General features: G+C 47.9%; 1 protein-coding gene across 3 annotated transcripts in view; it reads right to left on the bottom strand.

Annotated features, from left to right (window-relative positions):
- ERICH3 (glutamate rich 3) overlaps positions 1–26,782 on the bottom strand; it is an 87,993-nt gene that overhangs the window by 22,330 nt on the left and 38,881 nt on the right. For all 3 annotated transcript variants that reach the window (XM_075320304.1, XM_075320301.1, XM_075320302.1), the window contains exons 4-10: positions 24,387–24,458; positions 22,140–22,265; positions 18,479–18,640; positions 15,496–15,702; positions 14,038–14,218; positions 3,702–3,888; positions 3,254–3,570 (exon numbers count right to left, since the gene is read on the bottom strand). In XM_075320304.1, the coding sequence (XP_075176419.1) occupies positions 3,254–3,570; positions 3,702–3,888; positions 14,038–14,218; positions 15,496–15,702; positions 18,479–18,640; positions 22,140–22,265; positions 24,387–24,458 (1,252 nt within the window). The remainder of the gene's footprint in view (positions 1–3,253; positions 3,571–3,701; positions 3,889–14,037; positions 14,219–15,495; positions 15,703–18,478; positions 18,641–22,139; positions 22,266–24,386; positions 24,459–26,782) is intronic.

Below are 26,782 nucleotides of genomic sequence, written 5' to 3'. Positions count from 1 at the left end.
CTGTAAAGGTGTTAATGCTTAATATCAGCAACATAATGGAGGAAAAGCGTATATAAAGGAAGGTGGCCTCATAAATAGATAGATTCTAGCAAAGTGACCTGCTGGTGGCATCACCACTTATCACCTGTAAAGAGGGGACATAAAGGGTTATACAATACTATGGCATATCACTCGATCAGGCCATAATACTCTGGACATTTGGGGTCCTTATCCATGGGATTGAGGCTCGTCTCATGGATACCTGGGGCAGTTTGGCAGACGACAGTAGAAGACTAGCTAGCCCAATGGATGAGAGGAAGTCGACCAGCTTAAAATTAAGTGATGACATATCGGAATGATGAAAACAATCCAAATAATGTCAATACTTTTTTGCAACTGTATACATTTTACATTTTGATAAAATATATTTGACTGCATGGATAAAATATACACCAGAAGCCTCAAACGGTTAATTAGTGAATTTCTGTGATTTTATGGCTGAAACGTGAAATAAATGTGTCAAATTCACCCATATTGTCTAAAAACATAACCGGACTTAGGGGTACTTTGCACACTGTGACATCACTACTGCGATATCGTCGGGGTCAAATCGAAAGTGACGCACATCCGGCGCCGGTAACGACATCGCAACGTGTAAAGCCTAGATGCGCCGATAAATGATCGCAAAAGTGTCGTAAATCGGTGATCTGTGTAGTGTTGGTCATTTTCATAATGTCGTACCAATAGGAGATACGATGTTGTTCCTCTTTCCTGCGGCAGCGCACATCGCTGTGTATGAAGCCGCAGGAGCGAGGAACATCTCCTTACCTGCCTCCACCGGCTATGCGGAAGGAAGGAGGTGGGCGGGATGTTTACGTTGCGCTCATCTCCGCCCCTCTGCTTCTATTGGCCGCCTGCCGAGTGACGTCGCTGTGACGCCGCACGACCCGCCCCCTTAGGAAGGAGGCGAGTCGCCGGCCAGAGCGGCGTCGCAGGGCAGGTAAGTGCATGTGAAGCTGCCGTAGCGATAATGTTCGCTACAGCAGCTATCACAAGATATCGCATGTGTGACGGGGGCGGGTACTATCGCGCTCAGCATCGCTAGCCGATGCTAGCGATGTCGCAACGTGCAAAGTACCCCGTAGTTGTCAATAGCAACCAATCAGAGCTCAGCTTTCATTTCCTAAACTGCCGTTGGAAAATCAGAGCTGTGCTGTGATTGGCTGCTATGGGCTGCAGGTTAGATAAATGAGGCCTAGTAGGAAAATTATAAAGGCTGTTTCTCTGCTGTCCATAGCAACCAATCAGAGCTCAGCTTTCATTTCTTAAACTGCCGTTGTAAAATCAGAGCGGTGCTGTGATTGGCTGCTATGGGCTGCAGGTTAGATAAATGAGGCCTAGTAGGAAAATTATAAAGGCTGTTTCTCTGCTGTCCATAGCAACCAATCAGAGCTCAGCTTTCATTTCTTAAACTGCCGTTGTAAAATCAGAGCGGTGCTGTGATTGGCTGCAGCTTAGATAAATGAGGCCTAGTAGGGAAATTATAAAGGCCGTCTCCTTGCTGTCCATAGTAACGAATCACGGAGCAGCTTTTATTTTACCACAGTAGGTTGAAATGAAATCTCATCTCCAGTCGGTTGCTATGAGCAACCAAGACAGTTTCCATTATGGCAATCTTCATAAATAGGCCATTATGGGATAACCCCCTCCAGTACCTAAAAAATGCTCCATTAGCGCACTGAAAATGGCAATAATATGGCCGCCTCAAGCTTCTTTTTTAGAGCCAGACCAAACATGCAGAATATACAAGGAAGTGTCCCAGATTAATATCAATATTTCAAATGAATGAAATCTGAGCCTCAGCACCTGACAGCGGCCATGACACGATGTACGGCTCCGTGCTGACCATTGTTTATATCCGGTGCTAAAAACAGATGGCTTTACTGGGTGTCGGATCCCCATCAATATTATAAGACCTGACGACCCATTTAAGGAATATATCCACCTATGTGCACCATTTTACAGTAAATGTATTATACTCCGGAGCAGAAATCACGATTGTTTTACATGATATTGAAAACAGCGAATAACCTTACCGCCATCAGACATGAGCTATCCTGAGCTCCTACATCACATTACTATACAACACCTGGTGTGAAGACGACATTTACCAGAATCCAAATGTACTGACTATGAGGCAGCAAAATCATGCATGGAGCCCTGTATTACCGTAATTACACATGCCACAAGCCGAAGAGTGCAGCTCTGGAGCATAATACAGGATGTAACTCAGGATAAGTAATGTAATCTATGTACACAGTGACTGCACCAGCAAAATAGTGAGTGCAGCTCTGGAGAATAATACAGGATGTAACTCAGGATCAGTAATGTAATGTATGTACACAGCAACTATACCAGCAGAATAGTGAGTGCAGCTCTGCAGCATAATACAGGAGGAAACTCAGGATCAGTACAGGATTAGTAACGTAATGTACTGTATGTGCACAGTGACTGCACCAGCAGAATAGTGAGTGCAGCTCTGGAGTATGGACCTAACTCAGGATTAGTAATGTAATGTATAAGCACAATGACTGCACCTGAAGAATAGTGAGTGCAGCTCTAGAGTATAATACTGTAGGTAACTCAGGATTAGTAATGTAATATATGTACACAGTGGATGCACCAGCAGAATACGGAGTTCAGCTCTGGAGTATAATACAGGATGTAACTCAGGATCAATATAGGATCAGAAATATAATGTTTGTACACAGTGACTGCACCAGCAGAATAGTGAGTGCAGCTCTGGTGTATAATACAGGATGTAACTCAGGATCAATACAGGATCAGTAATGTAATGTTTGTACACAGTGATTGCACCAGCAGAATAATGAGTGCACCTCTGGAGTATAATACAGGTTGTAACTCAGGATCAGTACAGGATCAGTAATGTAATATATGTACACAGTGACTGCACCAGCAGAATAGTGAGTGCAGCTCTGGAGTATAATACAGGAGGTAACTCAGGATCAGTGCAGGATCAGTATTGTAATGTTTGTACACAGTGACTGCACCAGCAGAATAGTGAGTGCAGCTCTGGGGTATAAAACAGGATGTGCGATATAAGTAAACTTTTTATGTAAATTGTAAAATGTTGCAGAAAGTTATAGACGCTCTTTAGACATATAGATATTAGATAGTAATAATGTAGTTATACTATGAAACAATAAAGCTTATATAGACGTGACAAACATTTAACCCCTGCAGCACACTTTACCATCCTTATCTTCATCATCGGCTTCATATTCATCTGTCTTGTAGTCCTTATTCTCGTCTCCTTGCTCCTCATACTCCATTGCTGATTTATCCTCTATATTCTGGTCGTCCCCGTCACCGTCGTCATTACACACTGAGCTTGCCTTTTCTTCTTTACCATCGATTTCTTCACACAACCTCTCCTCCTCTTCAATCTCTTGCTTGTCGTTATGGTCTTCATCGCCTCCCTCCTCTTCCTCGTCACTGTTCTTCTTGCCTTTTTTCTTACTCTTTGGTGGAGGAGATGGCTTTTTATCTAGGCCCATTGAAATTATGCACCTAGGATGGGAAACCAGCATGAAGACGGGAGATTTACACAGTGAAATGTAGCAGGATTCTGGCCTTACGCACTTTGCACCACATTGGCGGCATTTACTGAGAACAGACGTCAGGAGTTCTGAGGATAATACCTGTAACAAGGAGAGGCTCCCTCTATATTGATGAATCCAAAATATCCATTTTTGCCCCCGAGCCTCGCTCCCTTGCGATGTTTATGTTCACAGCAAGAGCTAAGCCGGTCCACCTGGATCCCATTAATGTAAAATGTGAGGCTGAACGGAAAACCGCGGTGCCGTCTAGAGACCAAACTGAAGGAGTCTGCAACAAATCCAGCAAAAAATCAGTAAGTGCAGATCTACTAGAGATGACTTATACAGATTACACATTTCCAAAGTTCCAAATACAATTCTTTAAAAGTGACATGTAGGACGTGGATATGTTCTTGAATTTTCTGAAATAATAATTGCCTAATATATTGGGGAAGGTTTATCCAAGGTTTGTACTCTGCACCTATGGTACATTAATAAACCTCCTCCAATGTAATTATTAGAATTACATCCTTTGGTCATGAAGGTACTTGGATAACTTACAGATGGAATAAAACTCTTTTTAAGGACGGTTTAGTTCAGATTTCTAAGTAACCTATTGACACTCTGTTTGGATGACCACCACTCGAGAACATGTACTCATTTAGTCACAGGTACTCCTGTCGGTTGCACAGGAGATTAAATCTCTCATTCATTCGACTATTTTAAGTCCCTCCTACTTGTCTATTAACTGAAAGTGACCCAAGTACGTTCTAGAAACTGCTGGAATTATAATTACCTAATATATTAGAACAGGTTTATAAATGATTGTGCAATGCATGTATATTAATAAATCTACACTAATATCATTAATATTACACCCTTTAGCTGTGAGGGTACTTAGATAACTCCTTAAAAACAGTTACTTTACTTAGTTCTGATTTCATACCAACCACCTGACTAGAAAATGTAGGTAAACCGGAGTTAGTGGTCTGAGGTGTGCACTAGTGCAGCACAGCTGAAAAGCAAACAAGTCAAAAGCTAGAGGAGTCATTTGTTATTCCAGTTATTCAGTTCTGTTGCACAGGGACCAATGGGGGGAGGGACGCTGCAGTGTTTGCCAGCGCTGCTGATCTCTGCTCCAGTATCTGGCTGCTCTCAGTGGATGCCTTTATATATTCAATGCATTCTCATCTTCTTATATATTATCACTAGTAGGATTCAAGCTCAGGGACTGTGGTATGAAAGGCAGAAACCCTATCAGTGAGCCAAAGGCTGCACTGTTATATATGAGAGGATTTTCTCTGCCTAAAAAACTCAATTTTATTTTTCAGACATAATCTGCTGCAATATACAGACAGCCATTTTTATATCTGCCCAGTCGCCACGTCACGGCATATCTCGTAACTGGGTTTTGTTTTTTTTTTAAACCTACTCTATACTGAAACTTCCTGTGTATGGGCATCTAGGAACCTGCTATAGAGAATGAAATCACCTGTGGCTAGTGAGGGAGGGGTGCACGGTCAGACGCTATGACCCCCATTAATCTAGAGAAAAAAGACCGTTGGCATTCCCAAAATTGCAATGTGAACAGGTGCATAACTGAACATGACATAAAATTACAAAAAAAGAGACAGTTTGCACTCTGAAATGCTAAAGTATGGAAGCCATGAATGTAAGAATATAGATATGCATTACTGCTAAGGAAAAACTAAGAAAATCTAAGAAAAAATAAGATATTTAACATACAAAATGGCCATTTGTATATCTGCCCAGTTGCCAAATCATGGCTGTCACAAACCACCGGGGGGGGTCACTCAGAAATCCCCCGCGCTGGCTACCAGTACGTCACAATCGGGGGGGTAACAAGTGGGGGTCACCCCTCCTTTATACCTCCCGACCGACAGACAGAGCACGTGACGCGCTCTCTAGCGCCCCTCTTATAGTCAGGCCAATTATGGAATTGCCCGACAATAAGCAAGGAGGCCGCTATACTACTTATGCCGATTATTGAAGGGTCCCCGGTGAGAGTAGGGTATATATTCCCCCGACCTCCGCGGGCGGAATATATAAACTCTCCCCGAATCTCACTGGCCTCCCCACAATAATCCTTGGCACAACTCGCTGCCACCAACCGATTTACGGTAACTATTAGCCGAACACACAGACGTGGGATTCAAGATCGAGATAACAGAACAGCCCAAGATTAATTATATAATTTAATCGCCTAAAGCACACTAGAAACTACAATATATACAATAGGGAATCTACAGAATATACAGTTATGTCAGAGTACAGTTACAGATAAAGCATGGGTTACAAACAGGTATACAATTACATCAGTTACCTTGTGTGTCTGGCCACAGGGGGGCGCTGTAGACCAGGTTTCTAGGATTCTTCCTCACAGGTCTTTCCCAACCAGGCCCCCGAGCAGAAGAACACTGGAAAATGGCCGAAGTAGGGTTATCAACCTGGGCAGATCCAGGTCCCCTCCTACCTTAGTGACCTCACAGGGAAGCACTGCCACTCCCCCTGCATGGATCAGAATTATCCAGCAAAGGGGATATTGGCCATAACTTTGCCTGGGAGCGTCGTAGGCGGACGCCAATGCTCTCATTGTGACAGTTATGAATTTAGCTACAGAACGAGGGGACTCATGACCTGTCTGCCAGTTCCCCATTGGCTGATATCACGCCTGGGGCATTTCCCAAGCTCCCCCTTCCATAAAAAAGGTGTGCCAGCATCGTCCGCCTGCGCAAACACCATTTTTATGGTTGCCATATTTATCGGAGATATGGCTTGCGAGATATGAACCATTTTTTACTGGAGTCGTTCTGTCTGGCTACTTCCAAGCCTTGCTAATGAGATACAACTCTTGTTACAGGGTGACGGCAGGGAGCCATCCTGTGTCCATTGTCCGCACATCATCTCATCTCCATATCAGAGGAGATGGCTGTTGGAGGTGTAAGTGGGATGTGACACCTTCACAGATGCTGGACATTTGGGAACAAGGAGGGAGGGGGGCACTGCCAGGGAGTGATGAGAGCAATTATGACTTCTAGTCATAATTCCTCTTCATATCCCAGGATTTACCTCACACCTCCCCCCTTTTGAGGGCGCTAGGGGGCAGCACACTCCGGTGTTCCCCCGTGCGCCCGTCCGCGACCTCTCCTTGTCGGGACAGCCCGTCTGCGTTACCGTGGTCACGGCCCCTTTTGTGGCGAATGGTGAACTCGTATTGCTGGAGCGCAAGGCTCCATCGCAACAATCGCCCATTCGTCCCAGAGACGGTGTGCAACCAGCTGAGGGGATTGTGGTCCGTCTCCACGATGAAGTGGCGCCCGTATAGATAGGGTTGCAGACGCTGCAGGGCCCACACTATGGCCAGGCACTCCTTCTCCATTGTAGAATAGGCCACTTCCCTTGGTAACAGCTTCCTGCTCAGGTACAAGACTGGGTGCTCTTGGCTCGCAGAGTCCACCTGGCTGAGCACCGCACCGAGGCCGAAGTCACTGGCGTCGGTCTGTACTACAAACGGCCGCGTGAAGTCGGCTGCCTGTAGCACGGGCGGGCTGGACAGGGCGTCCTTTAGGGCCCGGAAGGCTGTCTCGCAGTCCACTGTCCAATCGACTGCAGAGGGCAGCTTCTTCTTGGTGAGGTCCGTCAAGGGCTTTGCCAGGCTACTATAGCATGGAACAAACCTCCTATAGTACCCAGCGGTCCCCAAGAAGGACATCACCTGCTTCTTGGTCCTGGGGGTGGGCCAGGATGCGATGGCCTCCACTTTCTCAGGCTCGGGCTTCAGCGTTCCCCCACCTACCCGGTGACCGAGGTACTGGACCTCGCTCATGGCCAGCTGACACTTTCCCGGCTTGATGGTCAAACCTGCCCGGTGGATCCGCCTGAGCACCTGTGCTAGATGCTCTAGGTGGTCCTCCCAGGTGGGACTGAAGACGGCAATGTCATCTAGGTACGCGGCCGCGTACCCTTCAAGTCCCTTGAGCAGGGTGTTGACCATCCGCTGGAAAGTGGCAGGGGCATTCCTCATCCCGAATGGCATCACCGTGGACTCGTACAGTCCAAATGGGGTAATAAAGGCAGAGCGTTCCCTGGCCTTGCGAGTCAGGGGGATCTGCCAATATCCCCGGCTCAGATCCATGATGGTCAGGTACTGAGCCCCGGCCAACTGATCGAGCAGGTCATCGATGCGTGGCATTGGGTACGCATCGGCGACCGTGACCGCATTGAGCCCCCTGTAGTCCACGCAGAACCGAGTGGTTCGGTCCTTCTTAGGGACGAGGACCACAGGCGAGGCCCAAGCGCTGTTGGATGCCTGGATCACCCCCAGCTCCAGCATCTCGTCAATCTCCTGGCGCATGTGTTGCTGCACCTCCAGGGAGACCCGATATGCTGAACGCCGGATCGGGGGATGATCCCCAGTGTCCACGTGATGGACAGCCAAGTCAGTCCTTCCGGGCTGGTTGGTAAACAACCCCCGGAAGGGGTGTAGGGTGGCCCACAGCTGGGACCGTTGGTCCTCCAAGAGCTGGTGGCCCACCTCCACATCCTCAATGGATCCGCCTGCCCTAACCTGGGCTAGCATATCCAAGAGGGTTTCCGCTTCTCCCTCCTCGGGCAGGTTGCACACGGGGAGCGCACATGCCTCCCGCTCATGATGTGCCTTCATCATGTTCACATGGAAGGGCTTCCGCCTTCCACGGGCAGGGTCCAGGGTGACCAGGTACGTTACAGGGTTGAGCTGCTGGTACACGAGGTATGGGCCTTCCCAGGCTGCCTGAAGCTTGTCCTGTGGTACGGGGACCAGTACCCACACCTTTTGACCCACTTGGTAGGTCCTCTCACAAGCGTTCTGGTCGTACCAACGCTTCTGATCGGCCTGGGCTTGAGCCATATTGTCGTGTACCAGTTGCGTCAAGGCCTGCATTTTGTCCCGGAAGCGCATGACATACTCGATAACCGACACTCCAGGGGTGGCCAAATCCCCTTCCCAAGCCTCTTTCACCAGAGCCAGGGGGCCCCGCACACGTCGCCCGTACAGGAGCTCAAACGGTGAGAATCCTGTTGAGGCCTGTGGAACCTCCCGGTAAGCAAATAACAGGTGTGGGAGATACCGCTCCCAGTCACGCCCATGGGAGTCGACCAACATCTTAAGCATCTGCTTTAAGGTGCCATTGAACCGCTCGCACAGGCCATTAGTCTGTGGATGGTACGGGCTGGCCACCAGATGTCGCACCTGGACTTGCTTACAGAGGGTCTCCATCAGCTGGGACATGAATTGGGTCCCCCGGTCGGTGAGCATTTCCTGGGGAAAACCCACTCGGGAGAAAATCTCCAGCAATGCGGTGGCCACCTTGTCAGCCCGAATGGACGACAAGGCCACTGCTTCTGGGTACCGGGTGGCATAGTCCACTACCGTCAGTATGAAGCGTTTCCCGGAGCTGCTGGGGATGGCCAGCGGGCCGACCAGATCCACAGCCACCCTCCTGAAAGGCTCATCGATGATGGGCAGAGATACCAGTGGGGCTTTGGGGCGTGGCCCCGCCTTCCCCACTCTCTGACAGGTTTCACACGAACGGCAGTAGGCAGCCACATCGGCCCCCATTTTTGGCCAGTAGAAATGCTGGTTTAACCTGGCCTTGGTCTTAGCGATCCCTAGGTGTCCGGCCATCGGAATCTCATGTGCGATCCGCAACAACTCCGTCCGGAACGGATAGGGTACCACCAACTGTCGGTCCCTGGGCCACGCCTCCGGTGAACCCTGCTGGACCGTGGCCCGGTACAGCCGTCCTTGGTCCCAGACCACTCGCTCCGGGTCCGAGGGAGGCTGTGCCGCCTGCTCCTTTAGAGCTTTCAGGCTGTCGTCAGCTTCTAACGCTGCCTGAAACCCCTGACCAGATGTGGCCAGAATCGACGAGACTGTCACATCTTCGGTCAGTACCCCGGGACCTGTGTCCTGGCCTCCACCTGACTCGGCTGCCACTTGGTCAGAAGGGGAAGAGCTATCGGACCTCCGGGAGGCCCCTTGGCTTCCAGCACTCCCACTGCGGGTGACAGCGGCCACAGCCGCTGCGACCGTGGGTCGTGCCTGCTCCTCCTCCGTTCCTGACCAAGTCGCCGGTTCAGGCAGACCTACCTGGCTTCCTGACACCCCGGTTGTGGGGGAACCCTGCACCGAGATCTTACCTGGGAGCACTTCCGCTCCTGGACCGGCCCCAATCTCACCTGCCTGTTCCCCCTCTGCAGCAACAGAACCCCGCTGTGAAATCTCTGGGGACCCCACATTTGCTGTGGTAGCCCCCACCCCACACACTGGTCCTCCCCCTGCAGCACCCTGCTCTCTGCTTATCCCTGCAGAGGGCAACAGATCCCAGCTCACAGGCTGGTTACTTGTAGAGGCATGGTCACACCTTTCTCTGACCCCCTCCCCTGTCACAGCTGCAGCTGCGTGTGTGTCTATGGTGTCTGTGCAAGCAGAAATATCAGAGTTCACTCCCTCCTCCCTTACATCATTCATAGATAACACATTAACATTGTCCGGAGGCACGTCAGCACTGGCTGAAGGTTCAGCCTTTGGGGCGGGGCCAAACTGGGAGGTTATTTGCCCCAAATCTGTCCCAAGTAGCACGTTTGCAGGGATCCGATCAGTTACCCCCACCTCCCTCACCCCTCGCCCTGCACCCCAGTCCACATAAATGTCAGCAACAGGCAGCGCCGGGTCAATGCCTCCAATCCCGGAGACAGCGAGGGTTTTTCCAGGGATCAAGTCTTGGGGGGACACCATCTCAGGCCGCACCAGAGTCACCTCCGAGGCGCTGTCTCGCAGTCCTATGGTCACAGACTGGCCGACGGTGACAGGTTGGAAGCTGTCCAGGGACCTACCACCACCCCCACCCACACAATACACCTTGGGCGGCCCTTGGGATGGGGACGGAGCCGGGGCCTTGGGACGCTGAGGGCACATGGCCTTGAAGTGTCCAGGTAGGTTGCACTGGTGGCACCGTCTTGGTTCTGCCACGGGCCTGGAGAGGGGAGTTGAGGGGGACACCCCCTGCAGTCTAGGGGCAGGTGGGGCAGTCGCAGAGTTCATCTTACCCCCTCTCCAGGTGCTGCTGGTGGCTGCTCTCCTGGCTTCAGGAGCCCGATTGTTGGTGTAGTCATCGGCCAGGGCAGCTGTAGCCGTGGATCCCTTTGGCTTCTGGTCTCGGATGAACTGGCGGAGATCCTCAGGGCAGTTCCACAAGAGTTGCTCCGTGATGAACAAGTCCAGGATCTCCGGTCCGGTGGAAAGCTGCAGGCCTTGGGTCCAGTGGTCGGCAGCTCGGGCAAGTGCCCGCCGGTGGTCAGCCCAGGAGTCCTTTGGTCCCTTCTGCAGCGTCCGGAACTTCTTGCGGTAGGACTCCGGGGTGAGGTTGTACTGTTGGATCAGGGCCCGCTTGATGGTGTCGTAGCCCTGATCCGCCTCAGCAGGCAAGTCCCCAAGGATATCCAGGGCCTTACCCCTTAAACGGGGGGTCAGGTATTTGGCCCACTGGTCCTTGTTCAGATGATGCTGCAAGCAAGTCCGTTCAAAAGCAGTCAAGAAAGAGTCCAAGTCTCCATCCTTCTCCAGCACTGGGAAGTCCTCAACACGGACCTTTGGAAGTTTGGTGTCTGGAAGGTCACGGGTGGCTGATGAGGGCCGGAGCTGAGCTAGCTGCAGCTGGTAGTTACGCTCTGCCTGGCGCTCTTCACGCGCTGCTTGCCGCTCACGCTCGGCCATGAGTTCCTTGTAGCCCTCCCGGTCTCCAGCCTGGCGTAGGGCCATAGCCATTTGAAGAAGGCTATCCGAGCCTCCCAGGCTCGGTGGAATGGCACGTGGTGATCTGCGGCCCGCTGCGGAGCCTGGTGATTCACTGTCCATGGCAGAGCGGAGGGCTGGCATCTGGCTCGTTGAGGACCCTTGGGCGAGCTGCTCCTCATCTTGTCCAGCAGTGCCCGGTTGTGCCATGTCCTCTGCAGAGCTGTTTTCTGGCGTCGAGCTCCTGGAGGACTCGTGGACAACCTCCTCATCGTCTCTGGCCTTAGCATCGGCCATTCCTTTGGCTTTGCTCCTGGTGCTCTCAGCCATTCTTGCAGACTTTTGGTCACTGACACAGAACTGACACCTGATGCCTCCACACACCTTACAGTATCTGCACTCTGACACTCTAGTGTTGAGCTAGTCTGAAGACCCCAGCAGCCACAGCTGCTGCAGGCAGTCTTTAGTGTCTGGGAGTATGGGTCTCACACTCACACACACTATTATCTCGATCCCACCGCTTGCCACCAATATGTCACAAACCACCGGGGGGGGGTCACTCAGAAATCCCCCGCGCTGGCTACCAGTACGTCACAATCGGGGGGGTAACAAGTGGGGGTCACCCCTCCTTTATACCTCCCGACCGACAGACAGAGCACGTGACGCGCTCTCTAGCGCCCCTCTTATAGTCAGGCCAATTATGGAATTGCCCGACAATAAGCAAGGAGGCCGCTATACTACTTATGCCGATTATTGAAGGGTCCCCGGTGAGAGTAGGGTATATATTCCCCCGACCTCCGCGGGCGGAATATATAAACTCTCCCCGAATCTCACTGGCCTCCCCACAATAATCCTTGGCACAACTCGCTGCCACCAACCGATTTACGGTAACTATTAGCCGAACACACAGACGTGGGATTCAAGATCGAGATAACAGAACAGCCCAAGATTAATTATATAATTTAATCGCCTAAAGCACACTAGAAACTACAATATATACAATAGGGAATCTACAGAATATACAGTTATGTCAGAGTACAGTTACAGATAAAGCATGGGTTACAAACAGGTATACAATTACATCAGTTACCTTGTGTGTCTGGCCACAGGGGGGCGCTGTAGACCAGGTTTCTAGGATTCTTCCTCACAGGTCTTTCCCAACCAGGCCCCCGAGCAGAAGAACACTGGAAAATGGCCGAAGTAGGGTTATCAACCTGGGCAGATCCAGGTCCCCTCCTACCTTAGTGACCTCACAGGGAAGCACTGCCACTCCCCCTGCATGGATCAGAATTATCCAGCAAAGGGGATATTGGCCATAACTTTGCCTGGGAGCGTCGTAGGCGGACGCCAATGCTCTCATTGTGACAGTTATGAATTTAGCTACAGAACGAGGGGACTCATGACCTGTCTGCCAGTTCCCCATTGGCTGATATCACGCCTGGGGCATTTCCCAAGCTCCCCCTTCCATAAAAAAGGTGTGCCAGCATCGTCCGCCTGCGCAAACACCATTTTTATGGTTGCCATATTTATCGGAGATATGGCTTGCGAGATATGAACCATTTTTTACTGGAGTCGTTCTGTCTGGCTACTTCCAAGCCTTGCTAATGAGATACAACTCTTGTTACAGGGTGACGGCAGGGAGCCATCCTGTGTCCATTGTCCGCACATCATCTCATCTCCATATCAGAGGAGATGGCTGTTGGAGGTGTAAGTGGGATGTGACACCTTCACAGATGCTGGACATTTGGGAACAAGGAGGGAGGGGGGCACTGCCAGGGAGTGATGAGAGCAATTATGACTTCTAGTCATAATTCCTCTTCATATCCCAGGATTTACCTCACAATGGCATATCTTGTAACTGATATCTAAAATACAGATGTATTTACCAGTACAATATAGATTAAAAAAATCTAAAGAGAGTCCAAAACGTTTTTTTCCATAACCCTGCTAAAAAAAAAAAAAATAATCGTACAAAAACAATTACAATAAATACATTTTCATAATACAGTTTTTTTTAAATAACTGTCAGTAGAGAACATTGTAATAGTAATCTTATTTGTCTTAATTGTCTGTATTTATTATTTGTATCTACTGATTTATGTATGTTATTTCTGTCTGGATAATATAGCGGATGTCTGGATGATTTATGTACTTTCTAAAAGAGAGTATTGTAAAGGACAAGTTCCGTTATCTGATGGGCATGGAAATTACCAGATTTATGTCACAAAGCTTGAATGATACATGATTTTTTTTGCGGTTTTTCATTTGAATGTATTGCTATAAGAGCAGATGTAATACCGGAATGGGCAGACACTCTTGCATATCTTCCTGAAAGTTGTCTCCTCATACAGTATATGAGAATAAAATCTTCAATGAGAGCATATGTCTCCAGCTACCTTGAATGAATCAGTAAATGGTGTAAAGGAAATATAGTGCAATTGTTTCTTACTTCTGTATGATTTTAGGGTCTATTCACACATCATTTTTTTTAGTTTTTTTTGTTATTTGATAAGAAAAAAATCTATTTATACCCTTCTCATCTGTGTGTAATGTGTATAAATGTGTATATTTCCTGCATGTATGTGTATATATGTTTGAGTGACATGTCACCGGCTCACGTTTTAGGTTTCTGCTTTCTCTCACCTTCTTCTAGGAGTTTTCCTTTAAAAACGCAGAGGTTCTCGCCCCCGCAGTGCTGCTGGAAGACTTTGATCTCGTCCCTGTAGTCATCATCTTCGTGTGATAAATGCACATTTTTTCCCCGGTAAACCATGGTAATCTTCACGTTACTGTGCAAGGACGTTTTATGAAATTTTCCAGTATCCTAGAGAGAACGGGAGATAAATCAGATGGTTTCATCGGTAAATCACCGCCATAGTTGGCACCGCCGTATAACATCACAACGTGTCACCCGCCGGGTTCTGTCCCAGATCACCGCCTCCGGGGAACTGTGATAATCTCACTCAGTTGTTATCATACAATTCTCCTCATTTTTTTAAAGGAATTAATTTTTTTTGGAAAGGTGAGTCCTCGACCAGCATCTGCCCCGGAGAAAAAGAAGTGTCAGGATTTCAGCTGTAGATTTATTTTCTGTGTGAAGCAGAATATATTTTGGGATTTCTGTGTAATGGAGGCTTCAAGGCGGCATGAATATTCTTATAATGCCCAGGGCAGAGTTTGAAGGGGCAGAACATGGCAAAAAAAAAGAGGGAATCCCTGTGTAATGCCCTATACCCTCATGCTCTATTAAAAGAATAGCACTAAAAAGTTAAATTTTTAAAGAAAAAAAGAATAGCACTAAGGGTTAAATGGTGAAAAAATTAAAAAAAAAAAATTCACCTTTGTTGCTTGGGTTGTCCACTGTATGGTAAAAATGACCTTTAGGCTATGTGCGCACTAGAAAGTGCCTTTTTCTTAAGAACATCCGGACCCTCTTAAAGAATCCCGCGCCCGCGGTTAAAAAAACACACCAAAACCGCAGTGAAATCCACATGCGGTTTTACCGCGGATTTACCACGGATTTTCCGCAAGTTGGTCCCTGTGGATTTTTACCATTATCTATGGCAAAAAACGCAGGTACCTGCAGAAAAGAAGTGACATGCACATTAATTCCGCAGTGGAAAATCCACGGGTATAAAAAAAAACGCAGTGTACGTACAGGGCCTTAGGCTATGTGCGCACTAGAAAGTGCCATTTTCTTAAGAAAAAAACAGACCCTCTGAAAGAATCCCGCACCCGCAGTAAAACCACACCCGCGTTTTTGCCACGATTTTTCTGCGGATTTACAACGGATTTTCCGTAAGCTGGTTCCCGCGGATTTTTACCATTATCTATGGCAAAAACCGCAGGTACCTGCTGAAAAGAAGCGACATGCTCATTAATTCCGCACCAGAAAATCCGAAAGTAAATCCGCAGGTATAAAAAAACCGCAGTGTGCGCACAGCATTTTTTAAAACCCATAAGATTTGCTGGGGAATGATTGCAGCAATGATAGACAGATTTTCTGCAGCAATTCCGCGGCAAAACCCGCGGTAAATCTGCAGCGTGCGCACAGGGCCTTACATTGAGCTGAGGTTCCTGCATGCTTTGGTTTCTTCCTACCTTTGCTGGGGCGTCAGGCCCGTCCGGGGCGGCGGTAGGCCGGTATCGCCTCCTTCTGGAGGTGGAGCTCACTGCCAGTTTAGGGTGCTTCTGGGGCGGTGGTGGAACAGGCGTCACAAAATTGTTAATGATAGGAAGCCGATAAGGCGATATCCCCGCCGTGGTGTGCTCCGAGCTGTGCAGGATTCTCAGGATCTCCTTGTCTGTCTGGGAAAACGAAGGTAAGAAAAAACAACTAAGGGGTCTTCAGAAACCATCGCAACTGCAGCCGATGAGTCTGCGTCTTTATTGTGTTAGCCACATATTACATAGACTAAACTATCTATGCAGTATCTACCATAGGTTACAAAAGTGAGTACACCCCTCACATTTTTGTAATTTTTTTATTATATCTTTTAATGGGACAACACTGAAGATCTGACCCTGTGATACAATGTGCAGTGTCAGTGTGCCGCTTGTATAACCGTGCAAGGCCCCCTTCACACGTCCGTGTCTCCGGTACATGTTTGGTGTGTTTCCTCACGTGCCGGAAACACGGGCACATGTAGACCCATTAAAATCAATGGGTCTGCGCACACCTGCGTGTATTGCTATGGACCGTGTGTCCGTGTGCTCCACACGTAGGCATGTCTGTTTTTCTCCGGCATCACGGGTGTCACACGGCACGCACATGGACCGCACGGATGTAATCCATGTGACACGCACCAGAGAAAACACACGTGTTGTAAAAAAAATTCTATACTTACCTTCTCCAGCCCTGCTGTCTCTGCCGCTGCTGTCACTTGCTGTCGACCCCCGCTCATTATACTCATTGCATATTTAGTCCACTGCGGGCCGGAAGCAGCAGCAGTGGGGAGGCCGCAGACCGTAGATCAGCACCATAGACAGCAACGCCAGAGACAGGTGAGCATAAAGTTCCGGTTCTCCGTGTGTTATCACGGATAACACACGGAGAACACGTGTGCCATAAATACAGCTCACGTAGGACAAAATGCACGTTTGACACGTCCGCGAAAAACGTACGTGATTTTCACGCATGTGTGAAGGGGGCCTAAGGCTGCGTTCACATGTCCTGTAGTCATCCATTACAACGGATCGGTTGGGAAACTGATTTCTGTAGGGTCCGTTTTTTTTAGCATGGAAGTCTATGGACAATGGATCCGTTAAGTGATTGCTATTTACTTGTCACGGATGTGTGACATGTGACAGACAGTCATGTGGTTTCTGGCCATAGAATCGTAGAGTTGGAAGGGACCTCAAGGGCCATCGGGTCCAATCCCCTGCGAGTGCAGGTTTTCCTAGTGAAGGTTTTCCTAGTGAAGGTTCTCCTAGTGAAGGTCATGGCATTTGTTTGTGCAGAATGCTCCCTGACTTTCCATTGTTCCTGCTGTCAGTATTCATTGGTAGCTTTCCTGCTGGATTCATCTCTCCCCCTTTTGGGACCCAGCAGGAGCTCACCTTCCACCCAGCTGCTGACCATCAGCATTCCCTTGGTGCTTAATACCCCTTCCTTCCTTCTTGGACTGGTGCTGGTGATATTTTCAGTTCATTCAAGCCTTGGTTGCAAGCAGGTGGCTTGTACTCCTTTTTTGTATCGTTGCTGAAAACTTTGCAGAACTTCTACCTGAGTCATCTAATAAGTAGTTCATGCATTTTCGAGGTGTGTCCTCCTTGTTATCTTCTTTAGAGCTTAGTGAGGTTGACAAAGAGCGCAACCCATACGTTCACTATTTAGGGCCCAGCACTAGGGATACCTAGGGTCAGGTATCCGGCTCGGCGCATAGGTACAGAACCTATCTACGGTGGTGAGGGAAGCCAGGGACCAGCGGTAGGTTTAGTCAGGGGTCACCATCTTCCCTTTCCCTAGCCACAGGGTTTCCCTTACCAGAGGTTAGTGGGGTTGACTAAGCTCTCATCTTATCCGCTCCCTACTTTGGGTCTACTCCAGGGTCAGGTATCCGGCTTGGCACATAGGTGCAGAACCTATCTAGGGTGGTGAGGGAAGCCAACGACCACCAGCGGTAGGTTTGGTCAGGGGTCACCATCTCCCCTTTCCCTAGGCACAGAGTTTTCCCTTACCTTCCCTTTTGCCGTTTGCTTGGTACTTCCCCATACCTAGCGTGACATTACCCATCTATTGTGCTTGCATTTGTAACAGATTCATTACAAATGGACAATAAATAGCAATCCGTTAACGGATCCGTTGTCCATAGACTCCACAAGTCTGGATAAAAAAGATGCGTTTCCACTACCTTTTTGCAAACTGATCGCTAATGGATCAGTGATAATTGATGATTACTGGGCATGTGAACCCAGCCTAAATGTGCTGCCCTCCAAATACCTCAACACACGGCCATTAATGTCTAAACCACTGGCAACAAAAGGCTGAGGCTGGATCATAGAGAATGTGTATGGACTGTTGCAGACTGGAGATCAGTGGCCACGTGGGATTGTGTTGTCTCAGCCACGCTATCGGACTTAAGGAACTCATCTGAGGACTGTTGCATTCTCCTTGGCGTCGGATTGCCCCGGACCTATTTCCTTTGTGTGGACTCTAAAGAACCATTTTATTATTGGATTTTTTATGCTCCCTGTCTCATTAAATCTTCTTGGATTGTTCCTTGGCCTGGTGTCCCTTACTGCTCTGTCGCATACCCCGTCACATACACCCCTAAGTGAGAATGCCCAGGGAGCAGGCGAGTCCCCCGGTGGGTCGTCCAGAGGAGCAGCACCTGGCACAAGACGGAATATTGCATCTCATTTATGTAACAAACCTTCCATTTGAATATTTTATGGAAGCTTGGGCTGAAATTACAAAATAAAAGCAGCAGCAAACAGCACAGTGTCCTCCATCCCGGACACGAATATTTGCATGCGACTGAAAAGTGAACCCCAAAATCTGTATTCCTGGTGGGTGCCGGATCTCCCGCACTGACACTGTAGTACTGTTTCTATCTCTCATCACTATCCTTATTGTTCTCACCGTACGGTTGCAGCGTTGATCGTCCTCATCAGCCGAGTGTTTCTGTCGGGGAGCTGTAGATATTTTGGGTACATTACCGGAGGAGGAGTACACCGGCAGCGGCTGGAGACGGACGGGGCGCTGCATGTTACCGGGAGCCGTGTTTGGACGAAGAGATGAAGACTTTGGAATTGTAAAAAATAGAATCAATAAGTTATTTATTACACGATTTCAGCATTAATACATAATGTAGGATTTATTGTCATACGTATACAGTGTGTCCACCCATATCCTGTCCTCCGCCATTAACTTGAGAACGGCGGCAGCTATAGGAATAGAACTGGTGTCTAGGTATAGTAAAGTAGCCATGCGCTACGCAATGAAACCATCTATAGCGCCACCTGGTGGAAAACAATGGAGTTAGCATTTTTAGCTCGACAACGGAACGAGATAGAGAAAAAAAGTGAATTACAAAGTTGTAGGGCATCATCAATTCAATACGAATCGACACCTTGCATACAAAAATGCTATGATTAGAACGTGTAAAACTCACAAGGCTGCGGACGTGAAGTGATACCTCATGGAGACCTTCCTACAAGTCACTGGGTATGGTGGCTGTGTGGCGTGGCCTCCGCTCACCTGACCTGACCCCATTGGACTTCTTTCTGTGAGGTCACATCAAACAGCAGGTGTATGCGACCCCTCCACCAACATTGCAGGACCTACGACGACGTATCACAGATGCTTGTGCAAACGTGTCACCTACCATATTGCACAACGTGCAGCAAGATACAGTATGCTGTCCAGAGTCCAGATGTGCATTGCATCTGACGGGGGCCACTGAGCATCAAAGTTAAATAAGCGCCATATATGTGACCAGCATTCAATGTTTGGGGGGGGTCATGGGTTTCCTATCATAGCATTTCTGTATGCAAGGCGTCGATTCGTATTGAATTTATGATGCCCTACAACTTTTTAATTCACTTTTTTTCTCTACCTTGCTCCGTTTTCGAGATAAAAATGTTAACTCCGTTGTTTTCCACCAGGTGGCGCTATAGGTGGTTTCATTGCGTAGCGCATGGCTACTTTACTATACCTAGACACCACTTCTATGCCTATAGCTGCCGCCGTTCTCAAGTTAATGGCGGTGGACAGGATATGGCTGGACACACTGTATATCCAAAATGTTTGTAGCCAACATATTTTCCATTGTGACCACTAAGAGAATGGAAGAAAATGGCTTGAAAATACCATAGAAATATATAAAAAATAATAATGGAAAAAATAAATAGAAATTGATAAAAATCATAATGTGGACCCCGGGGGTGAGTATACCTCTATGGCATGGATTTCTTCCCAGCACATTATGGCGGTTGGGTGGGGATGTGGATACTTGTCAGCAGTGTTATTATATAATGGTATTTATTGACATTATGCAATTATTACTGTTTTGTTGTGGACTCGTTACGGTTTGATCCCTTTATGACCCGCAGGAGAGCAGGAAATATTAATTTGGTTATTGTTGTGTTTGTGAACACACCGAGGTCAGAGGAATTATGTGTATCAGGGAAGGAGCCGGGGCATGGAGATTGTTGCTGTTTGTGAAGCTTTTCATCATTTCATCAGCACATTCTGATGGGAGCGACCGGAAACAATAATAAACTGGCGCCGTCCGACTCCAACCTCCGCTGCCGCATAATGGTGCGTATGATGGGGAATTCCAATAATCTCATTTCAGAGTGCAACTATGGCTACATGAGGCACTCGCACTATGGATAGAAGCAGCACTCGCACTATGGCTACAAGCAGCACTCGCACTATGGATAGAAGCAGCACTCGCACTATGGATAGAAGCAGCACTCGCACTATGGATAGAAGCAGCACTCGCACTATGGATAAAGGCAGCACTCGCACTATGGATAGAAGCAGCACTCGCACTATGGATAGAAGCAGCACTCGCACTATGGATAGAAGCAGCACTCGCACTATGGATAGAAGCAGCACTCGCACTATGGCTACATGCAGCACTCGCACTATGGATAGAAGCAGCACTCGCACTATGGATAGAAGCAGCACTCGCACTATGGATAGAAGCAGCACTCGCACTATGGATAGAAGCAGCACTCTCACTATGGCTACAAGCAGCACTCGCTCTATGCCTACAAGCAGCACTCGCACTATGGATAGAAGCAGCACTCGCACTATGGCTACAAGCAGCACTCGCACTATGGCTACATGCAGCACTCGCACTATGGCTACATGCAGCACTCGCACTACGGATAGAAGCAGCACTCGCACTATGGATAGAAGCAGCACTCGCACTATGGATAGAAGCAGCACTCGCACTATGGATAGAAGCAGCACTCGCACTATGGATAGAAGCAGCACTCGCACTATAGCTACCTGCAGCACTCGCACTATGGCTACATGCAGCACTCGCACTATGGCTACATGCAGCACTCGCACTACGGATAGAAGCAGCACTCGCACTATGGATAGAAGCAGCACTCGCACTATGGATAGAAGCAGCACTCACACTATGGCTACATGCAGCACTCGCACTATGGCTACATGCAGCACTCGCACTATGGCTACATGCAGCACTCGCACTACGGATAGAAGCAGCACTCGCACTATGGATAGAAGCAGCACTCGCACTATGGCTACATGCAGCACTCGCACTATGGCTACATGCAGCACTCACACTATGGCTACATGCAGCACTCGCACTACGGATAGAAGCAGCACTCGCACTATGGCTACGTGCAGCACTCGCACAGGATAGGTTCTGCACATTTGCCCTCGTCGGTCAGGACATGTGCCCTAAGCCCCTCTTGCCGCAGTCACACAACAAACACTGATCCCTCACATCCTGCACAAATGTGAAATCTGAGATTCCAACAGTCCAGAGCTACCAGGAGAGTCTGTACAAATAGGGCACTTTTCTGCCTTGTTTATGCAAAAAATGTAAGACTTCCGTTATTTTTTCTGAAGCTGAAGAAACTTCTACAGATGATTTTGACTGTAATTATCATCATTATACGGTTTCCAGTGAGTGCAGCCGGCGTCCTCATATCAGAACTATGGGCTGTAGACACCGATCACTTCTAATAATAATCATTTATTATGGTTTTTCTATGTGCATGGACAAAATATTGTCTGCTGTGAAGTTTTCATAAGTTGTCCAGAAAAAATAAAAAAATCAAGTTGATAAACCAGTGTCATATGTACATTACTCACATGCCAGACACACACCGCACACATCGCTTATACTGGACACATGCTTAAAGGGAATCTGTCACCAGAACAGCATAACATAGGGGCAGAGATCCTGATTCCTGCGATGTGTCACTTACTGGGCTGCTTAGTGTAGTTTTTATAAAATATTTTGATCACTGTTTAATCAGCAGGAGATCATCATTACAGGACTACTTGGCATGTTGCAGGTAGTCCAGCATATTCATGAACTCTGTATAACTGCTAGATCTGCAGCAGATGAGACAGCAAACAGCTCAGTAAGTGACACATCGCTGGAATCAGGGTCTCTGTCTCTATATTATGCTGCTCTCAGATGGGGGTGCAAAAACCCTATGATTTTGACAGCTCAATAGGACTAGGGGGGATATTGGGTAAGTGACTATATATTGCTGAACCCCTGTATTCATACTCGATTTTCACTTACAGATTCAGAGGAATCAGAGCGTTCGGGGTTCCCCAGACGTCTGTTGCTGCCACTTTTAGGTCCTGTAGGAGGGCGAGGGGAGAAGGCCGGGAATGTTTCTCCTTCGGGCCTCTTGGAATAATCCACCTATAACAGAAATACACGGTGTGCAGCAATGACTGTGCTATCTGCTCAGGAAAAGTTCAATGAAAATTCCAACTTTTTGGTTTATGTGTGACAAGAGCGCCCCCTGGTGGAAGTATGAGGAATTACATGTTAACTAACCAGATTTTGCAGAACAGGACATTTTACATGAAAAATGTAGATTAGCACGCTTTATGTGTACAGAGATAATTCCTACAATTGCTACTATTATACAGACTGGTCCTGTTGGGTTATAGTCAGATCATTGAGGCAGATCAGATGGTTATTATGTGTCCGAGGACAGGAGGAACAAGAGCAAAACCTCAACAATCACCCATTACTACAACTATGACATGCACATAATATTGCTACATACAGAAAACTGAGCTTGCATCCTTATACCGCACCTTACATCTAAGTCTCTATGTATGTAGCTCTAAACTAAGCGTCATGCCCCTATGTTCTACCACTTATAGAGCCGTTTGCTCCAGTTTTTGGTGTAAACTATTCCCAAATGTCATATGTTGCAATAAAAGTTACAAAATAGCTTAAAAAAAAATAGCTATTTGCACATTTCCGAGCTTGCTAAAAGCTGAAAAACTGACTGTGGAGTATAAGGAGTGGATGCGGCCAATAACTTTTAGACTTTAATCAGGCATCACACCAAAAAATGTTGCAAACCTACTAATCTGTCAGCAGGTTTTTGCTATGTAATCTAAGATCAGCATGGGGTAGGACAGAGAGCCTTATTTCAGCAGTGCGTCACTTACAAGGATGTGTATGTTTCAATAAAAGCAGTATTTTATCATCAGGAGAGTATCATTGCCGGACTTGTGACTTTTAGTCATCCTGCTCCGTGTAACCTCTCCAGATATACACAGAAAGCTGCCAATCAGTGGTGTGGGTGGGGTCATACAGAGAAAGCTGCCAGTGATGTGGGCGGGGTTACACACAGAAAGCTGCCAATCAGTGGTGCAGGCAGGGTTATACACAGAAAGCTGCCAATCAGTGGTGTGGGTGGGGTCATACACAGAAAGCTGCCAGTGATGTGGGCGGGGTTATACACAGAAAGCTGCCAGTGATGTGGGCGGGGTTATACACAGAAAGCTGCCAATCAGTGGTGTAGGTATGGTTATACACAGAAAGCTGCCAATCAGTGGTGTAGGTGTGGTTATACTCAGAAAACTGCCAGTGTTGTAGGTGTGGTTATACACAGAAAACTGCCAATCAATGGTGTGGGCTGGGTAATACACAGAAAGCTGCCAATCAGTTTTGTGGGTGGGGTCATACACAAAACTGCCAATCAGTGGTGTACACAGAAAGCTGCTAATCAGTGGTGTGGGCGTGGATATACACAGAAAGCTGCCAATCAGTAGAGTGCCAATCAGTAGTGTGGGCGTGGTTATACACAGAAAGCTGCCAATCAGTAGTATGGGCGTGGATATACACAGAATGCTGCCAATCAGTGGTGTGGGAGTGGTTATACACAGAATGCTGCCAATCAGTAGTGTGGGCGGGGTAATACACAGAAAGCTGCTAATCAGTGGTGTGGGCATGGTTATGCACTGAAAACTGCCAATCAGTGGTGTACACAGAAAGCGGTCAATCAGTGGTGTAGGCAAGGTTATACACAGAAAGCTGTTAATCAGTGGTGTAGGTAGGATTATACACAGCAAGCTGCCAATCAGTGGTGTAGGTAGGATTATACACAGAAAGTTGCCGATCAGTGGTGTAGGTGAGGTTATAGAGGGATCAGCATTCAGAGTACTACTACATCTGCAGCAGAGAAAACAGGGATTATATAAAAATGGCAACATACTGACCAGCGAGTGACACATCTCTGGAATCAGGGTCTCTGCCTCTACATTATGCGCACCTTAGATTACATAAAAGAAAAATTGGTAATTTTGTGAATTTCAATCAGTTTTTCTGATTTTAGTATTTAGTATAAATCTGTGCCACCTTATTCTGTGGAGTCCGTGCCCTTTTTGATAAATTTGGAGCATTTTACACCATTGGGGTTTTTTTTGTTTCAGACTCGTCTGTGCACAGTCACTATTGTGAGGGGCCGGGATGGACCCTGCTGGTAAATGACATCCCGCAGGGTGTAAGACCGATTATTACCTTAAGTCTCTGCACTCGTTCTTTCCTGGCGAACGTTTCCAGTTTTCTTTTAATGTCAATTTGGTGACGTCGCTGAGAAAACAAAAAGACACAAAACAATGTCAGTTTCTTGCTGAAATTTCGAGATGGCAGCATGGAACTCCTTGTCCTAATCACATGCAGTACCGCTTTCTACCACTAGTGGCAGCAGTAGATTGAATGTGGCACTGATCTACCATAAATAAGATGTGATATCTTTATAATGCAGCCCCTCCCAGATGTGATTAACCCATCGTGGTAATCCGCATCCACAGCGCTATAAAGTATATTGATGTGGAATACAATTGCTACAACTCCTTTAAGTTCCCTTAGGAATTGTCTTAAATAATTGCTAGGTATCGAATTATCTTGAGATGCAAATCAGATGTAGCAAGATGGAAGTGGAGCGATGGTTTACAGCAATGTATTATTAAGTGCGGTCCAATAATAGGCGTCTGGAGGAAGAACAAACACTCAATGACGGACGTGTTAATGAGGCTTCTCCCCGAGCGCTCGCTGACCGTGGAGTAAAATTACGCTTCACTCCTGTCTCACATCACAAGCTGCAAAGTCTCCGGTCAGAGGAGAGGATCGTAACACTGCAGACAATCATATCCAGGGGCCTATAGTAAAGTGCATTAATCAGAGACTGATACATGTGTGCGACCTTCATATGTTTATTATGCTCTGCTTACACAGTGTGTCCACCCATATCCTGTCCACCGCCATTAACTTGAGAACGGCGGCAGCTATAGGCATGGAAGCGGTGTCTAGGTATAGTAAAGTATCCATGCGCTACGCAATGAAACCACCTATAGCGCCACCTGGTGGAAAACAACGGAGTTAGCATTTTTATCTCGAAAATGGAACGAGATAGAGAAAAAAGTGAATTACAAAATTGTAGGGCATCATCAACTCAATACGAATCGACACCTTGCATACAGAGATGCTATGATATGAAACCCATGACCCCCCCCTAAAATATTGAATACTGGTCACGCATATGGCGCTCCATGCAGTCACCATACCCAATGACTCATAGGAAGGTCTCCATGAGGTATCGCTTCACGTCCGCAGCATACAGGAATGCTATGATTAGAACATGTAAAAGTCACAAGGCTGCGGACATGAAGCGATACCTCATGGACACCTTCCTACAAGTCATTGGGTATGGTGGCTGTGTGGAGTGGCCTCCGCTCTCTCACCTGACCTGACCCCATTGGACTTCTTTCTGTGAGGTCACATCAAACAGCAGGTGTATGTGTGACGGCCTGGACTAGCCAGGGGTCACAGGTAACAACACGCACACACCCCACTACCCTAGGCAGTTACACCAGCCAAACCAAAAACCCTTGTTGCCTCCCTCCAGGGTCTGATGTCCACACCAGGTGGGGCGGAGCCAGGTGGTTGGCCCCACCCACCGAGGAGTTCAGGCCTGGAGGCGGGAAAGAAGGGAATTTTGTTTACTTACCGTAAATTCCTTTTCTTCTAGCTCCTATTGGGAGACCCAGACAATTGGGTGTATAGCTTCTGCCTCCGGAGGCCACACAAAGTATTACACTTTAAAAAGTGTAACCCCTCCCCTCTGCCTATACACCCTCCCGTGCATCACGGGCTCCTCAGTTTTGGTGCAAAAGCAGGAAGGAGGAAACTTATAAATTGGTCTAAGGTAAATTCAATCCGAAGGATGTTCGGAGAACTGAAACCATGAACCAAAAGAACAATTTAACATGAACAACATGTGTACCCAAAAGAACAACCAGCCCGAAGGGAACAGGGGCGGGTGCTGGGTCTCCCAATAGGAGCTAGAAGAAAAGGAATTTATGGTAAGTAAACAAAATTCCCTTCTTCTTTGTCGCTCCATTGGGAGACACAGACAATTGGGACGTCCAAAAGCAGTCCCTGGGTGGGTAAAAGAATACCTCGATAAAAAAGAGCCGAAAACGACCCCTTCCTACAGGTGGGCAACCGCCGCCTGAAGGACTCGCCTACCTAGACTGGCGTCTGCCGAAGCATAGGTATGCACCTGATAGTGTTTCGTGAAAGTGTGCAGACTAGACCAGGTAGCTGCCTGACACACCTGTTGAGCCGTAGCCCGGTGCCGCAATGCCCAGGACGCACCCACGGCTCTGGTAGAATGGGCTTTCAGCCCCAAAGGAAGCGGAAGCCCAGAAGAACGGTAGGCTTCAAGAATCGGTTCCTTGATCCACCGAGCCAAGGTTGACTTGGAAGCCTGCGAACCCTTACGCTGGCCAGCGACAAGGACAAAGAGCGCATCTGAACGTCGCAGGGGCGCCGTGCGAGACACGTAGAGCCGGAGTGCTCTCACCAGATCTAATGAGTGCAAATCCTTTTCACATTGGTGAATTGGATTAGGG

This window comes from Anomaloglossus baeobatrachus, chromosome 8 (assembly GCF_048569485.1).
Source record: "Anomaloglossus baeobatrachus isolate aAnoBae1 chromosome 8, aAnoBae1.hap1, whole genome shotgun sequence".
NCBI lineage: Eukaryota > Metazoa > Chordata > Amphibia > Anura > Aromobatidae > Anomaloglossus > Anomaloglossus baeobatrachus.
The sequence above is the reverse complement of the archived record's forward strand: the minus strand, read 5'-3'. Positions and strand labels throughout refer to the sequence as shown.